We start from the raw sequence: 18,685 nt of genomic DNA, 5'->3' as shown, positions 1-18,685 counted from the left end.
TTTTTTTTTGCATTTTGTTTTTTATATACTTCGGTTGTGGTTGACATATATGTTTTTTAGGATCACACACTGAGTGTATGGAAAAGTTCCTTCCCAGATATGCACTTCATTAAAAAACATAATTCTTTTCTTCACACTCTTCTAATTTTAGATGAGCTAAATTATAGATCCTGTCAAGAGGAATGAAATATCCATATCTCTGTTATTTATAACTTCTAATTTCAGCTGAGGGGATGTGCAGGTTTGAATGGAAATTGAGTAGTTTCACGCTTACACATGACTGCATGCTGTCAGCAGGCATTACACATTGCTGCACATTGATTAGTGTGCAACCATACATGTTTCAATTTCAATATATTTCTGCGAGACACATTTTCGCTGGATTAGGATTCACCACGTATTTCCCGGATGATATTTTGTGCCAGTCGTGCAGAAGCGACAGCGCAAGGCAGACGTTATCTGCTAAAGAACATCTGTTCGCCCAGTTTACATAGACCCCATCCAAGTCCAGGAGGTTAATCTAATCATCAGGCTGCACAAGAGGGCCAGCTTCCTGTTCAATCTCTTCGGTAATGAACAGGGAGAGCTGTGGGCTTCCTGGTACGCCATCCGCTGTGTTCTGAGTGGACTGAGTTGTGTTTTGATAAGCTTGGTTTTCCTCTTCGGGTTAGGAAAACTAGGACCTGCCTCTAACATCCTCTTCCTTTGTCACACAGTTGACTGCTTTATATTGCAACAAAATAAAAAATGGAACATTGGACTTGGTAGATTTATTAGCATTTTGACAAATTTCTTTCTTTTTTTTATCGGAAGCCATCTGCCTAAAGGTAATCAAAAAGCCCTTGAAAAGTAATTATCCAAGCCTCACGCTGATCACACGAGTGGAGATCCTCTTTGACAAAAAGCCCTGATATTACACAATTACTGTTTTGTAGCAGTTAAATCAATTTGATTTTCTTCTCACCGAGTTGTTTTCCAGGCCGTTAATTCAAGAGGGCGCATGTAGAATCTCATTCTTTTTCATAGACATAAAAAAGACTGAAAAGCTGTCAGGTTTTTTATGTTTATCTGCAGTCTCTGTAATCACAACTAACTGATAAAGACGAGCTGTATTGATGGAGTCTCCTTCCTCATCTTCGCTGACACAGATCGATAAATGTCCCTCAATTCATTAGACTCTCTGGGTTAACCTTTTGAAGTGCTGTTTTATAAACACCATCATTTATTTTAAGTTGACGATTAAGAGTTTCTTTTTTTGGAAGAAACATTTCCAAAATTTGGGGCAATGTGGAGTTTGGCACACTTTTAATTAACACTGTGCAAATTTGTTCAAAGAGTGAACATGGAGTAATCACAAGCAAAGATTTCCCAGTTTTGTCTTTTAAGTGTTTTAGGTTTGTACGGACACACAGAGGCCAGAGAGGCTTTTAGCTTTTGTATCGTGTTTTAATTGGAAATGCCCAGAGACAAAGACCTTGAAGAAGCAGCCATGCACTGCTGTCAAACTGCTTTAGACGATGACCAATAACTGTAAGATTCATCTTTAGAAAGGCTATAGAGATTTCCCTAAGCAAAGTCTAGAGGTAGATGCTGCTTTGGTTAGACTGCAATGCATGTAAGATGTTTTAAGGTTTAAGGGGGCCTGAGTGGGACAAAACTCCAACTACTTTGACTTCTATTTTTCTCAAGAAACATTTTACTTTTTTGAATCTTGTCTTCCAAGCGAGATATTTGGGGATATTTTTAAATCTGCAAAAAGGTTAGCCTAATTTATTGTAGTCCTATTTTCTTTGTCCTTGAATAACACGTTCTTATAAAGAGACACCAACCCCTGATGCACACACAGACGGTCACACACTAAACGTTGCAACAAGCTTGCTCCTTGGCTAATAACTGATGATTATCTGTCTCCTCTGTGTCTCCCGTCTGTTCTCAGGAACACTTCCTGGAGGTCATTCAGAACCAGGAGTTCCTGCTGCTCCCCACGGCTGAGATTATTAAGCTGCTTTCCAGTGATGACATCAACGTTCCAGACGAAGAAACTATTTTTCAAGCTTTGATGATGTGGGTGAGGAATGATGTCCAACATCGACAGCAGGACCTCGGGGTGCTTCTTGCTTTCATCCGCCTGCCCCTTCTTCCTCCCCAGGTGAGATAAGCCAGTAAGTGGATGAAGAAAACACTGTACAGCAAAGTTAAACATAGATTTGGAAACAACAGTTGTAATTTATTTGCTTAATTTGTAACCTGTAGCGTAACCTGTTTTATATTTCTCCCTGCTATTTAATTGTTGGTAGTTAATAGGAAAACCACAATATTCAATGGTAAAACGTTGAAATTAACAAAGCAGCCTGGCAATTATCTCATAGCTTTAAAATATCTCTCCGTGATTTCCTTTCAAATATCTTTCTAATATCCTGAGTCAAATTTTTTATTATAGTGATAGTTTTCAGTTTAATATTATCCGAGTGAGTACAACAAACTTTGTCTAGAATCACTCCAAACGTTCTAGGTGCCTGCTGGAGCAAAATCACCATGGAAACCCTCTAAAATCTGACTGCACCTCAGTTCTTTTTGTGAGGTTGCATCAAGCAAAAGGGCTTGCTAAGACTAAGCCCATGGAATAAAATGAAATCATAGCTTGTAAGCCTTTCCCAAGTCCACTAAACAAAGGAAGACTAATTCAGGTTTTTGGTCTCTAAATCTCAGTTGAAACGTCAGGACTCTAATATCACCCAGCAGGCTAAAAAGTGTGATCCCTACATCCTCAGAACATCCTTTGTTCCTCTTTAACTGAGTTTTCTGTTCCTAAAAAGAGGAATTAAGATATGCATAGCATAAAAAATATCAGATATAAACTCAATATACACCTGTCAAAAATACAGTAATATTTTCTTTAAATAAATAATTTATACCATCATTTTATGATTTCTTTCAAATGTAGCTCCTTGCAGATCTGGAGAACAACAAGATGTTCTCTGATGACCTGGAATGTCAGAAGCTGCTAATGGAGGCCATGAAGTACCATCTCCTGCCTGAGCGACGCCCCATGTTCCAGAGTCCTAGAACAAAACCAAGGAAGTCTACCGTGGGTGCTCTGTATGCTGTGGGGGGAATGGATGCTACCAAAGGTAAACAGGCTACATGCAAATGATTTTTTCACATATTGTAATGGGATTTAAATAAATTCTTCTTCTTGCTGTGTCTCGATCGCAGGCTCTACCACCATAGAGAAGTATGACTTGAGGACAAACACTTGGGTCCAGGTTGGGGTCATGAATGGACGGCGGCTGCAGTTTGGTGTGGCTGTGATAGACAACAAGCTGTATGTGGTTGGAGGGCGAGATGGACTCAAAACATCCAACATGGTGGAATGCTACAACCCTATTACTAAAGTGTGGTCCACCATGCCTCCAATGTCAACACACAGACATGGTCTCGGTAAGTGAAGTTAAGCAAACAACTGAAAAACTTTTGGTTTTCACTTAAGGATTAGAAAATATGATTTTTCATCACAAATGAACTGTTTGGATGATTTTATTCTGTGGTGGTTGAAGTTTAAGCATTATTTTTTTTAACAAGTTCTCACAGATTTTTTTTTTCATGATGGAGGACATATATGAAGGAAGTTAAACTAAAATTGTATTTCTGAGTATTTCTTTATTCAAATTGCTTTGAATGAAGAGTATACCAAAACATATTGTTGGAAAAAGCTTGTTTGTAGAACTTATTAAGGCGAGCAACAAGCTCCTTGCTCTTCTCCATTCAAATACTTTCGCTTGTAGGCAACTAATTCCATGTATGTCTTTACTATTTGGCTCAAAACTGTGCAGCTGGATAACTCCAATAATGCTCAGCATGTTTGTTGCACCGCTAATGATAAATTGTGGTTGTGATTTGCTGTAAGCTAGCAGGTAAGTGTGTTAACAAAGGGCTGATGGGAAATGGTGGACTTACTACCATATAATCTTATGTCTATGTTTACTCTGCACCAACAGGCCCACAACAACTTAGAGGGGAATTTCTAATGAACTACTGCTGCACAGCAGAACTTATCTACTGAAAAGATGTTTTGATTTTGGTTTAAAATGGCATCATCTTAATCAAAAAACCACTGGAAACACTTTTAAAAAAGCTCAAAAGACGATCAGAGTGGGACTTTAACATCTATTTCAGCACCTCAGATTATTTCAAAATGGTGAATCAGAAAATAAAAATAACAAACAATTTTATTTTGTCACAGTCTTTTGTTTTTTTGGGGGGTAGGCTATGCTGATCCTCCTCTCCCTTTCCGTTCCCGGCCCATCACAGAACCTATCAGAAATGTTTTGACATGATCCGCTGATGGAACAGGCGCGATCTTATCTAAACATTCAGCTCGATCACCAAGTGTGGTCTGAGATAGCTGTAAGCCATAAGATATTGTAGCGATTTGGGTGGGAGCAGAACCAAGCAGATGGCTGGCAGGTTTAAATCCAGAGATCACTTGTGTCCCATACACCGCACGACCCCAAGTGATTGGAGGAAGAAGCATACACGCAGGCCATGTAACACAGTTGGTGTCAACACTTTGACCACCATTTATTTAACAGAAGAGAACCACAGAACAGCCGACACTGTGAGGAGGTCAATCATACACACACCACTCTCACTCATGGTGCCGGTAAAACACTCGAGTCCCATAATGCAACACAGCAACACAAGAACAGACACTAACTCCACCCACCAACAATGAACTTTCCCCAAATTAACAGTCAGGCTGCCACAATATCATGCTGTGGAGATTACCCATATTTTGTTTAGTCTTCTATGTGAAGTCATTGTGTACAGATTCAGTTAAGAAATCCTGGAATTCAGCATCCATGTTCAGCCCTGCCTGGATGCTTTCTTCTGTGTGTTTTCTGGGTTAAAAAAAATGCAGATAACTTGTTTTTTTCCAAAAGCACCAGTCTTTGTTTTATGGAAAGCACTTTGAATTATCTTTGGACATGAAATGTGCTGTAAAAATAAACATGCCTTTCCCTTAAAAAAAGTGGAAAAAAGATAAAAGAAAATACTTAATATAATTTCTGTTGTTAGAACACTTTGTTTTGGTTGCAACGTTGTAAATTCTACTGAAAAACTGAATCTTAAGAAGAATAAAGATCTTTGTTTAAACAAAAATGGTCTTATAGGAAAAATAATCTTATCAAGAAAGTTTTCAATAGCAAAACAATCTAAGAAAACATATTCTAGTGAATAGAATGTTTTTCTTAAACAAGAATCCTTTGTAAAACCATTTTTCTAACCCTAATAGCAGATTTTTTTTTTTAATTTAAAGAAAATCTACCAATCTGGTAAGAATTTCTGACTTATTTTTAAAGGGCCTTTTTTGTAGTGCACTGTCTAAAAAATTATTAAATTCTGAAAGAAACTGTTGCAACATAAAACTCAATTGTTTTAAAGCTTTGTTGCTGATGGAAAATGCTTCCCTCAGTGAGCTGGGAATGAAGACTAATGTTTTACAGTCTTCCTGTTTCTTGAATAGATGTGGCCTGCTGCATGACTCACACTGCTCTAAAGCAAGAACTTCCCTTCTATCTCTGTTCCCTCCAAGAAAAGCTGGAAACGTTCGTTCCCAACGGATTATTCACAGACATATGGTTTGCATTTGTTCAGGATTCACAATACAAGATTGAAAACAGTCTTTTGTGTTTATATTAACCGGATGTGAATGTTTGAAGCATGCTTTCATCCATGACTTTTCAATAAAAGTCAGAGTTGTCTTCTCTTCAACAAAAACGGGCGTCTCTGTTTGCGTAGGTATTGCGGTTCTCGAGGGCCCCATGTATGCCGTAGGAGGGCACGATGGGTGGAGCTACCTCAACACGGTGGAGCGCTGGGATCCACAGGCCAGACAATGGAATTACGTGGCCAGCATGTCGACTCCCCGGAGCACCATGGGAGTCACAGCACTCAACGGAAAGTATGTCGAACCACCCTATTTAACTGAATTTACTATTTCATCTCAACATACACAAAGAATCTTCTAATCTCTACTGCAAAATTTTGATTGTAGCAGCTTAAAAAACTAAAGAATAAAACTATTGTTTTTCTAGGATTGAGAAACAGTACACTCACTGATTGACTAAGAATGGTTACGCCACACCTGAGAATGCACCACTTCTTGGCAAAATCTGAAGATGTTGCAAAGAAGTTATGCAAGAATTATCCATGTGTCACACAAAATGAATCTTTTTTACTTTTTGGTGCTCAGCCTTCTTTTCTGAGCTCCTTTTTTTGCTCTGTAAAATGCTACAGTGATGAATACGTTTTTGCCTTTGAGGCAACAAATCTGAAGTCAACTTTAAATATGGATACAATTAAAATAAATAAAACACACATTGAAGTTTGTTATTTAAAAGAAAACAAGAGACTGAGGCACAAAGACAAACACAATTATTCATTTTTACCCAACCCATTTCTGATTCTGGTCGTGTTTGTGGGGTGGGTGCGTCACATTTTTATTTTCCATCACTATATCACAGTAACATTAACCGCCATACATGCTAACACCCATTAACAGGTGACATTCCTCTGTGTTTAAAAGCTACATTAGCCAGAGAAAACCCATAAGCACTTGGAAGGGAAAAAGTCCGTATTCCATATTGGCTCTAAAGCTGAAATCTTTTCATAAGAAAGCATCAATGCTATGCTATCAGACACATACATTTGAATGTGATGATGCTACATTTTGGCTTGTTTTATACGTCATCTGTAAATTGCTTTGGATAGATGGTTAAATGTAAACAAAGATGAGAGCCAGAAAAACTAAAAAATGCTGTTGTTTGACTATTTCCCATATCGTAGCAGAATTTGTAGATGAGTTGCTTTTGCAGCAAAAGTAAAAAAAAATAAAAATGGCTGAAACAGAAACGGCTCCCTCTACCTTCTGTTGAGCCTGTGAGCCACAAAGAGTTAAACTATTGATGGTTTTCTCAAATAAATGACTCACAAAGAAAAAAAGAAACTGTGGAAAAATCCCCTTCTTAGTACTGTGTCCTATAAAATTGCTGAACATCTGCTGCAGATTCAGCAGAACTGTTTGTCAAACATTTCAGATTTCTTTTTTTCTTTTTGGCAGATTGTTTGCAGTCGGTGGACGAGACGGCAGCTCATGTTTAAGGTCGATGGAGTGCTTCGATCCGCACACCAACAAGTGGAGCATGTGTGCACCGATGGCCAAGAGGCGAGGAGGAGTGGGTGTTGCAACACACAACAATTTCCTGTATGCTGTTGGCGGACATGATGCTCCGGCTTCCAACCACTGTTCAAGGTTGTCCGATTGTGTTGAGAGGTCAGTCATTGCTGCACAAACACCACCCTTTGTTTGGGTTGTTGTCAGTGGAGTTCAAGAGGGGGCTGATCTCTGCACAACAAGAGCAGGACAAATCTGTCCCACTCCCCGCCATGTTTCTGTATTTTGAGACGGTTGGGCCATTAAATTGAAGAGGTTGTACCTCCACCTGGTGTCATTGTTTGGTATAGGGCGCCATCTGGTGGTGACAATCTCCTCCTGAGTTCAAATTTGGGCAAAATGGTCCTGGTACAGTTCAAATAGATATGACTACTGCTAGTTGAATTGAAAAAGATCATTTAATTGTTTTCCCCTCTCATACATACTAACATAAAGTTTTTTTATACATTAATTTAAAAATGGAAAAGATTAATTATAGCCAGGAAACATGTAATTTATTTAACCTTCATGCATACACTGTATATCAGTGCAGATTTATCCAATCTAATTAGAATTTAAAATAATTAGATACTTTTTTTTTTATCAGAAAAAAAGTATAATTTTCTTAACCCTCTATATTCCTGTCCCGGCTACTGTTGGGTGAAATATGGGCAGGTAACCAGTCTGTTGCAGGACTGATGCTTACATTTTCTGAGAATCACATTTTAATGTTTAATCAGCTGAAAACTTAATTAGGGGCTGCACGGTGGAGCAAGCGGTTCTTGCCTCACAGATCAATTGGTGACTCTACGTTGCCCCTTGAGGTGACGTCGAGTGTGAGAGTGTGTAGCCCTGCAACAATCGGGTGACTTGTTTAGTGTGTACCTTTCCTTTGCCCAACAGTAGCTGGTTAGACTCTCAGTGACTCTATTCGGAGCCAATCAGGTTTAGACGATTAATAAATACAAGATAAAAAGCTAAAATAAATATTCATTTGATTATTTATGTTTGTTTTAAAATTCACATATTTCTCTCATCGATTTTAGAAAATGTACATTTATTCATTTCTAGATAACTATTGTTCCTTAAACTAAAGAAAATGACACTTTAGTTGAATGATGTTTCCCCTTGCTGATTTGAAGTGGCAGGTTTACGATCAAATGTTGCATTTCCAGATATGATCCAAAGACAGACACGTGGACCACCGTGTCGTCCCTCAGCGTTCCCCGAGATGCAGTGGGTGTCTGCTTGCTGGGAGACCGACTCTATGCAGTGGGCGGATATGACGGCCAGTCTTATCTGAACACTGTCGAGTCCTACGATGCTCAGAACAACGAGTGGACTGAGGTAGTCATGGAATTTCATACTAGATAATGCAGATATTGTAGTGCAGGTGCAGAATTGGAGCAGCTAGAAATATTAGCTGCTCATCATGAATACAAAGGTTACAGTTTGTCTCTCTGAGAAGAACAGATTCACTTAAACTCCTCTCAATGGAGGATGTAGTCTATTAGATTCTTCCAGGGTTGACTTCTTGTCTACATCAGGTTAAAGGGGGTGATTCTAAGACCATCCCCTGACTGAAAACTGCATGTTAACCTCTCTGTCCTCCTGCAGGAGGTCCCTCTCAACATCGGAAGGGCAGGCGCCTGCGTGGTGGTGGTGAAATTGCCTTGAGTGTTTCATCCCACAACAGCATGCCAGACAAACAGCGGAGCAGCGAGGAGGAGTGGACAAACAGAACAACAGATCGAGGACACATCCTTCGAGAATCCTGTTTTCATTCGCTTTCTATATCTGCTCTCCATAGTTTTCTGAGGGAAAAGCAAACAGAGCCTTGCCCACGAACGACTGTTTCTATCATGCACGGCGATGTCGGCCCACTGGAGGGGACGTGTGCTCAAACTGGAATGCGTCGCACATTCTCCACATTCTCAACCGATCAAGAATTTTCACAGATTTGGCAAAGTTGTAGCACTCCAGTGCCAAGGCTTTGCTGCACTGCTTTGTTACGGCACTTTTATGGGAACTTTTTGAATGTCCTCCACATTAATTATTACATTTTAAATAAAAAAAAAGTATCTTTGAGATATTTGATAATAATAAACAAACTATTCTTATCAGATCATCACGTATAGTATTTTTAGGTTCATATGTCTCTTTTTTATCCACTGTTATGAACGATTCCAGCTTGTTTCCATAAGCCATTGTCTAAACTTTTTCACGATTATCACTGTTGTAAATGCAGCAGAAAGTGGCGGATTTGTAGAAAAACAACATAAAACCATTCATCTGCTTGACTTAGTTGCTTTTCAATAGTGGCCTGATACCAACCTGTAACATATGAAACTAAATCATGTTTTAAAGGGTCAGTTTAGGTCACCACAGAAATATTGCTCTAAAATGTGAGGAATTATTATATTTCAAAAGGAAAAAACACAAGTTAAAATTAAACACAAAGACCACAAAATATTCAGGCTTATTCACTAAAAGGACAAAGGTTTTATTTTACTTTTAACAATCTTTTTGTTTCAGATTCAGGCAAAAATAAAAATATATGACGTTACAGTAGTCTGCACACCAAAAAGAACATTTCAGCTTTTTTGCTTAAACTGCTATCTGCTGTGTTTGAAAGGCCTCTACAGATGCGAGCAGGTAGATGGGAGAGATGGTGACAGGTCTGAGCAATCAGTCAGTCAAACACAGCGCCGGTGATAAGAAGCTTCCCTTCTTTTTTTTCACAGCGTTTGGATATCACCAAATCTTAGAGAAATGTCTCTCCTCATGGATGGAGCAAACAAATAAACTGTAGGGCATCATTTCAGCCTTGGAGGGGGATTAAATATGATCACATGCAAAAGGGGACAACAGGTCACTTTACCAAACAAAGGTTTGCAAATTTGTAAATCAAAGAGAATATATCATATTGATATTTTACATTTCTTTACATATTTTTGTTGACTCTGAAACTACATTGGTGCAAGGATATGATTAAATGATGATCCTATGATTCTAGCTTTACTCTTTAAACGCCAGCTGAGTGAATGTCTCATCTCATATTTACATATTTTAAATTTAAAATGTTGTCTTGCTCTCACCACTATGGACATACATCAATGCCCGTCTGACAATTATTAAACTTGGTTTCCACGACTATTTATACATTTGTAGTTGGATGTTCTCTTCAAAAAATCTGTATCAACAGCTGTTCACTAAGAAAACAATTTGTAATTGTAAATATGACATGTTTTAAGGCCAAATGTTGCTTCTAATGTTTTTATGCTAATTTTGTACAGCATGCAAAACAGTAAATAAAATGACTTTAGTCTTTCCTGCATGATCAAATCCACCATTTTTGTGCTTTGGCCTCATAGCAGGCTGGTTATTGATTTTCTTTAGCTTTTAGTAATTAAAACTGTGTAATGACAAATAGACTTGAGCATTGGAATTGATGTCAGCGGGATGTTAATTGATCTTTTGGGTACCACATCTTTTTAAATTAGCATTTCAGAATATATTGCTTTTTTTTCAGCAATTTTTTTTCTTGAAATAACGTTTTATAATTTTATTCCTAACAGTAGAATTAATTGTTAATGGTGTAGCCCAGCTGGATAGGCTCCAGCATCTCTATGATCCCCACCTGGAATAAAAGAGGTTTAGAAAATAGATGGATGAATGGGACAATAGAATTGATAGTCATTTACAATTTATCATTTTTTTCAAGCAAGATTAGACCTAGAAGAAAAGCAATACAATTTTGCTGCTGTTTACAGTAAGAACGATGCAAAATTCCAGATTTTTTCAAGTTTTGAATTATCTTTCTCTATCAGATATTGTGGTACAATTGATAAATGGACAATTATAGAATAATGTTATCTGTTCAAAGTACTTTACCTATAATTTTATCACACTCTATGTCAAATTGTCGACACAAAAAACAAAATATTAGCAATACAGAAGAATTAAAATACAAGTAAAACACATTTTAAACTTGAACAATTGTGAGCTTAAAAATACATCCAGACCAGAACCTCCAAATGGTGGACTGGTAATAAAGAGGGCTGTCCCTGATGTTTGTCATGTTATTTCATTCTCCGTTGATTTAAAACTCCATAAAATAACAGTATATGCTCTTATAGAATGCTCTAGAAATTCTGATTGCAGTTTATTTGATAAAACATAAGTATTACAGTAATATATTAATTTTTTAGAGACTTTTTATCATATTTTTAGTCCAGTCATTTTCCCCAAATAGTGAAGTTTAGGAGGAATTTTGAACAAGGTGTCTATTTTACTTGGACAAATTCTGAGTTCCCTTATATGCTTGAATCTTTTTAAGGTAGGTGAGCCAGTAAACACCCCCCAAAAAAGGCAGATTTGTGAAAATAACCAAGTAAAAAGTGAAGATAAAAAATAACTGACAAGGATAACTGTAAAAGATTGTCAGAAAACAAAGAGTTTCTTTTATTTTGTTCAATATAAAAAAGAAGTGTGAAAAAGTTTGGCTTCTTGGAAACAAACAAAAAAAAAAACTTCCATAAATGAGGTTTGCACTGTGTTTTAAATTGGCACAGACTTCTTGTTTTTTGCATTTTTTTTTCAACTAAAGAGTAAGAAACTTCGTAAAAGGTTGGTTTTTGAAGGCAATCATTTTCCTGTATGTTTTTTTTTACTTACATTTTAGGGAAAAAAAACAAACTATAAAAGCGCGTCTGGAAAGACTTCTAATATTGAACCCTTTAGCAGTTATTAATTCATGTATTGAAGTTTTAATCCAAGTCTTTGAGACTTTCCAACATAAAAGTAAGAGCCACTGAATAATTAACTAAATTAAAAGCTTTTTTTAAGGAGTTTTAAGCTTGAGGGACCCTTAATTTAAAAAACACTGAAAGTTTAATGTTTAAAATTAATGGAACAAAATCTTGCATCTCTTGTAAATTTTTAACTTAAAATTTATGACAAAAACTGCAAAATAGCTTCCCCCCCAAAAAAAAGTTACTATGGTATAATATTCAGTTTCAAGTTTTGATTGAGAGAAAAACAAACTGTTATGATTTAGTACTGAAAAAAATAGATACTGGAATAGTCACAACAGAAGCTTTGATTACAAATTTATGAAGTCAAATTTAAATAATTTACTTTTTGGCTGTAATATTCTAAAAAAATAAAAAATCTAATAAGGGATCCCTCGCTGTGAGTCTGAACCATTATCTGCAGACTAACTGCAGGCTCCCGCATGGTGATGTAATCATAAAATGAATTATCAAAAGAGGGTGCTGTTGCACTGCAGAGCGTGTGCTTGCTGATGGCAGATCAAAATCTCCAATACCATTACTGTTCATAATAAACGTCAGCCCACATTAGGAATGCCAAGGACAAATACTTGAGCTAATAACACTGCAATTATTGAGACATGATGATGCAACGTTAAGAAATTGCATGTTTAGGCATTTTGTTCCTTTACTTTCAAACAAGCATCTCGCCGTTAGTGTTAAAACGAGGCGTATCCCGATCAAGATGTGTTCTGACTTGTATTGTTTTTTTAGCTAAACAAGAGTTCAGTAATTTTTGAAAAAAAAATCAGTTCTGAGTTAAAAAAATTCTATTTCTTTTGCCACTTTTGTATTTAGTGATGAAAGAAGAGCATTGGCTCTATGATGCTTCAGATATTAAAAAAAAGATGGAAATTGATCATGAAAATATGAACTCAATCATACTTCACTGTATGGATCACAATAACCAATTACCAGCAAAAACGTTTTTTTTTTTAAATATGTAACATTGGATTAACTCTTCAACATTGTATTACGGTTTAATGTTTCAGATTTAGAGCAGACAATGCAGTGTACTTCTCACTGGAGAATTCTTATAAAAAACTTTTTCAATTTTTGGGGGGTCTTATATAAAAAAAAAAGCTCTTGGAAAGAATGAGAATGACTTAAAAAACATGCAAAAGATCTTTGCCATCAGACTCAAAACAAGTGCCACAAAACTGTCAACTTAGAAGAAGACTTGCTTGTCACACCAGCTTCAGTAAGCCTGTTAACGTGACACGATGCAGCGGAGAGCAGTGTCAGGCAAACTGTTGTGTCTTCTCTTCCCAGGTGACGCTGAATTGATCTTACACTACAGCAAATTTTTGTCAGGATTTAAGAAAGAGGAGGTGTGTTTAACATTTTACACATGTGTTTGGCATCCAATCCAGATGATCCTGGGAAAATCACCTGCACGAGGGAGCGCACTCAGAATTGGATTTTTCTCGTGACATCTACTGTAATAAAGTGACGGAGCTTTTGTTTGTCCAGAGCTGATACAAAGAGTGACAGTTGTTTTTTTTCTGACTGATCAAAGGCAGCAGACAAGTACTGTAGAGCGCGTCTCCCTCCCTCCCAAACTCTGACTCTATCTAACCACAGTTGAATACATTGTCATCTCATTATCTTTGAAGAGGGGAGAGATCCCTCCCGTATGAGTGGGCACTATGTCTCCTGCCCTCAGTGGGGCCCAAAGATTGGTGAGGCGCCTTCTCATCTCATTATGTTGGGTGAGATATATCCGACACATCCCATCTGCCCAACGCCTTCTGCACACATGCTGCCGTGCTTCAGCCATGCAAGTTAGAACTGTTCAGCTGTATCTCTCTTTAAATCAGCAGTGGGATTGAAATTTTAAGGTTTAACCCTGGTATCAGCTCCATCACTTCTTGGTTAAATATCTGAACGAACACATCTCCAGACCCACTCTTTTGATTGCAATTAAGCTCCATCATCTTTTGATTTATTGTAAAATATGTCCCAGTGGTCTTTAAATAATGATTATGTTGATTTTTGGTCAAAAAAAACATGTGTAGTTCTCCAGGACATATTTTCTGCAGTTTACCTCTGAGTTGTGGGTGGAATTATTGGGACGTCCCCATTTCCCATCATTAATCCTCTCACAACCCTAACAGAACATTACCGGTGCAACAAAAATGGCGATCAATTTTGAAGCTGGATGCCAGTTTGGACAAAAAAAAAACAAAGAATAGAGTGGAGTAGGGAGCTTGTGGCCTGCCGACTGTAGCATCTAAGTTACTAGAAGCTTTTTCCAACTGCATTTTTTCATCTGCTCCTTATTCACAATGACTTGAATAAAGAAATAATCCGAATTTTTAGCTTAATTTTCATAAATATGTCCTCTTGGGGAAAGAACATGTTTAAAACACCAAAAACACAAAGTTTAACGCACACAGAAATACATTTTATCAAGAGAATCTGGTAGCAGAAAAGATCATGGCTAAAAATCATTAGTCAGAAACGAAAAATGCCAAACATCATTAGCCGGAAGCGGAAATTCCAATTTTTTTGTCTTCAGTATTAGCCTAAAATGTGCCAATAATTGGTAAACGCTTCATTAAATGATATTAACAAAAGTATTCAGATTTGTAAAACTGTTTAGACTTTTACATTGGAGCTTTAGATCCAGACCAGTGTTTACGTTTGATCGCAGTTAGCTTCAACCGTTTACGTGATCAACGTAAATCAGTTCTGTCACTGAGAAAACTGACTTTGCACCAGCTTAAAATTACTTTATATTAGTATTGTGTTGCAAATGGGTGGAAAAACTCCTTTAAAGTATTGCTTACAAGTGCAAAACCTTTTTTTTCTCTGCAGATCAGTTAATTCACATTAATCGTGGAAGAAGCTACAGTATGAGTTGCGTTCAGCTATTGTTATGGCACTAGGCGCCACTAGGGGAAGCAGTGAGCAGCAGATGGAGAGTGAAAAGGAAGAAGAAATGAAGGTGTGATGAAGGTGTCTGAATCCTCCCCCCCTAACCCCTAACTACTAAAAAACTATATAGTGCAGGACTATATAGTGCGCTGGATTTTAAAGGTAATTCGGACACGATGCTCACTGCTTTTCTTTTGTTTTTCTAAAGACCGGATATGGCGTCACCACTTTCAGGAAGTAAAAATTGAATAAAATTGAACATTTCACAACATTTATTTATGACTCCACTGTGTTCTGAGGGTGAAAATGTGGTTGGTTTATTCAAATATTACATTTAAACATGTTTTTTTGTTCAAAATTGTTCGACTGCAATGCATTGTGGGCTATATTTGCTTATTTAGTGACCATCGATGCACACTAGTTTTTCTTAAAGACTTCAGGGAAATTTTTAGTGCACTCGATTTTGGAATTAGTAGGTTCGGAGAGCACTAAAAATGACAAACGCATTATATAGTGATTAGGGGTAATTCGGACACAATCTATGTCAAAAAGCATTGTTGGTTTTGACAGAAACATCTCAGGTGGTAAAGGTTCAAAGCCTAAAACGGGAGCGACATATCTGTTAGGGTCGCCGGTCTTTTTCAACCAAAAACAAGAGTATTTTTCGACTGAAATGTGCGGCAGTGGGGGTGTGTTTGCGTGTATTTGGGGGTTGAGGATGATGTTCTGGTCTGGGACTTCTTTTCAGCTAATGATCTTCAGCCGCCATTTTTTTTGCACCAGGTCTCAGTCAAAAAACAATAGACTTTTTATGTATCTGTTCTTCATTTCTCATAACCAGAAATACTAGATTATATTGGTTTCTTAAAATGCCAATACATGCATGTTTTTTTCTGAACTAACTTCAATTAAATGAAGTTTCACCATCTGATTTTTTAGTTTAACAAGTTAAAAAATATGTAACTGCATTACCACTCTCACCATAACAAAAACAAAACTATATGCTTCAAGAACAGACAATAATTCTCACTTCAAAACTAAAGTACTTAAAGCAAAAAGGGAGCCACAGCTCATGACACATCCACCAAATAGGTCCCAGATTTCCTCGGATTTCTAGGGGATGTCATGGACTGGTTGCCAAAAGCATCTTATTGTGGACACAGTACAGTGAAGCCACAACGCTGATCTACATGATGGATGTCAGATCAAAATGAATCCAGCCATGGTTTTACCAGCTTTGAATTCATGCATGGGAAAGCCTGTCAGGGGCGAGAGACGATGTAGACGCTGCCTCTCACTGTTTGTCAGAAATTTTCATCCCTCCCCCCTCCCTGCTCGTTTGAAGCTACTCATCTGCTGTCTGGCAGCTTGCTGCCAATACGCCTGAGAATCTAGATTCAACATTTGTGGACTTCTCACAGGAATGAATGCAATTAGATTGCTTTGTGGGTGAGAAACATCTCTTTGAATATACCTTGCAATCTATCATTTTAATGGGCTTCAACGTTCCCAGGGAGCACGGTTAAATTTGGCAACTACAGTTGCATATTCCTTATTTTATGTGTCTGATTTAGACAGCAGACTTGTGACCCATCAATTCTACTGTTTCTGTCTTTTTCTTTTTTTGCTTTTTCGTAGCTATTTGGGAGACTGAAGGAAAGCTGCGCAAAACTAAAAGCAGTCTTTTCAAAGCATCAAATGACTTTTTGATATCAAATGGAATAATGGGGAAACATCAAGACCTGAAAGAGATCACATGGACAGCATCTAAAACCGTAAAGTGAGATGTGTTGTTTGCATTCTGAAAGATAACAGACTTGACAACAAAGATGCTGTCTAATTCTCTTCCTCATGAACAACTAAACTCATAGGGAATTGTGTCCATTACAATAACAAAGTCATTAGCATGTTGAAGGACACACCAAATGTACATTTTTACTGCTTCTTTTCTCTGATAAATCTTTGCAAAAGGGAGGAAAAACGTCTACCGTTTCTTGCACTCCACTATTGTGTCTGCTACAGCTCGTACCCCCGTTATATGTCTCTTCGGCACATTACCGCTGCTCGTGTAACGAGCGTTTACGAATTTCCTCCAGAACTAAATCACTTCCTTTTGTCAGACACGACCGCCTTTCTTTCCAAGACCCACAGCTTATTGTTAGTGAAGATGAACAGCTTTGGACAATTAAAGGTGTGGACCATTACTTCTGCTGTAAGGGAGGTTGGACCTGAAGCTTTACAGCCAGGGGGGAAACACTGGCGTATCTTCATCTGTCTTCTGAAGACATAATGGAAGGCCTTGGAATGGGTAAGGAGCCGGCAAATGGCCACAATGCAGTACACTTTAGGTCTGTTCATGCTGCCACAGCACAGGCAAAGGATGTAGGATGAGATTCTAAAGGCGGGAGCTTAATGAAACCTATGGGAATGCGGCTTTTAATCTTTTTTCTAAAAGAGCATTGCAGCGTTTTAGACAAAATACAAAAGGCTTTGTTAGGGCTGTGGATTATTACTTAAGTTACCGATTTGATTCCCGAATCAAGATCAACGATTCCCAGATCAAAAAATGCTGCTCAATGCATGGCATGTTGCTTTACTAGATGCATGCAAATTAAAATATTAAGTATTTGATGACCATTAATTACACATTTATTTAGGACAGGACATTAGAATCAACAAAACATAACTGATAAAACTTGATGAAAAAATGTGTTTCTCACTTTAAACAATGTTACACCCAAGGGTTTCTTTTTCCAACTTCCTGATTAACATTAGCAATAATAATTATTAATATGTACTGTTGCTTTGGATCATTTAACAGCAAGTCCTGAAAAAGGAAGACGGTTTTCCATCTTCAAAGTTTTGCAGACAACAGTTACAGTTGACAGTAAATGAAGACACACCAACACTTCTATAAAAGTTGCTGTTGCAACTTGAAAACAATCACAGTCCTTTAAGCTAAACTGTCAACAGTGTCTCCAACAAGCATACATTACAAACTGATTTTGAAATATCAAAAACTTCCCACACTTAGAGGAAGGTTTTATAGACATGCTGTGCTTTGGCTTTACCACCGTGCAAGCACAAAAATCAAACAATTTTTGCAATATTCTTAAATTCATATTTGTCATATTTTTTATTGAAATTTTCAACCTTATTTAAAGTGAATTCTTTTTTTCCGGATCTTTAAGTAAACTCAACTTCAGTCAAATTGTTTTCATCTATGAAAAACTTGACAGCTTTAGTTTGAAAATAAGAAATGTTATCAACACTTGGGCAACTGTGTGATTGTGGTGCAGAGGTAGGGCAGTCGACCTCTGATCGGAAGACTGCTGTTTCAATTCCTGCGTTGCCCGATCATGTGTCGACGTGCCCTTGAGCAAGACACTGAACCCCGCTTTGTCCCTGATGGTTAATGGTTGGCGCCAGTGTTCGGCAGCAGTGTGTGATTGGGTTAATGTAAATGTAAGGCTAAGGATGGTAGAAAAGCGTAAGTACACACTCTCTACTTTAAATATTGTTTTACTTCTGCATTTGGTTTGTTTAGTTTATATGTTTAGAATACGACACTATTCTGCATTTTAGAGGAATACTTACATTGCCTGAAGTGAATTTTCTGCTATACTAAACTGTATTTACAAATATTGCAAATCATTGATCTCAAATCAGCTTGAATGTCGCAAATATTCATACAGTTATTTTCTGGAACAGAGTCCAAATATCAGAGTATTTAGATACTCGTTACAGCCCCATAGTC

At 37.4% G+C, this 18,685-nt stretch overlaps 1 protein-coding gene across 4 annotated transcripts in view; it reads left to right on the top strand.

Moving 5' to 3' along the window:
• Nucleotides 1–10,561, top strand: part of klhl4 (kelch-like family member 4) — a 29,049-nt gene extending 18,488 nt beyond the window's left edge. For 3 of the 4 annotated variants that reach the window (XM_024283860.2, XM_024283859.2, XM_024283857.2), the window contains 7 exons: nt 1,937–2,149; nt 2,945–3,131; nt 3,217–3,441; nt 5,803–5,965; nt 7,124–7,336; nt 8,392–8,563; nt 8,834–10,561. In XM_024283860.2, coding sequence (XP_024139628.1) covers nt 1,937–2,149; nt 2,945–3,131; nt 3,217–3,441; nt 5,803–5,965; nt 7,124–7,336; nt 8,392–8,563; nt 8,834–8,893 — 1,233 coding nt within the window. In that variant the 3' untranslated portion in view covers nt 8,894–10,561. Of the gene's footprint in view, nt 1–1,936; nt 2,163–2,944; nt 3,132–3,216; nt 3,442–5,802; nt 5,966–7,123; nt 7,337–8,391; nt 8,564–8,833 lie in introns of those variants that run through there. The other variant, XM_036213954.1, reaches the window with a different exon arrangement.
• The last annotated feature ends 8,124 nt before the right edge of the window (nt 10,562–18,685 follow it).

This window comes from Oryzias melastigma, linkage group LG10, assembly GCF_002922805.2.
Source record: "Oryzias melastigma strain HK-1 linkage group LG10, ASM292280v2, whole genome shotgun sequence".
Classification (NCBI taxonomy): Eukaryota; Metazoa; Chordata; class Actinopteri; order Beloniformes; family Adrianichthyidae; genus Oryzias; species Oryzias melastigma.
Note: the sequence above shows the minus strand (reverse complement) of the source record. Positions and strands in the feature narration are given on the sequence as shown.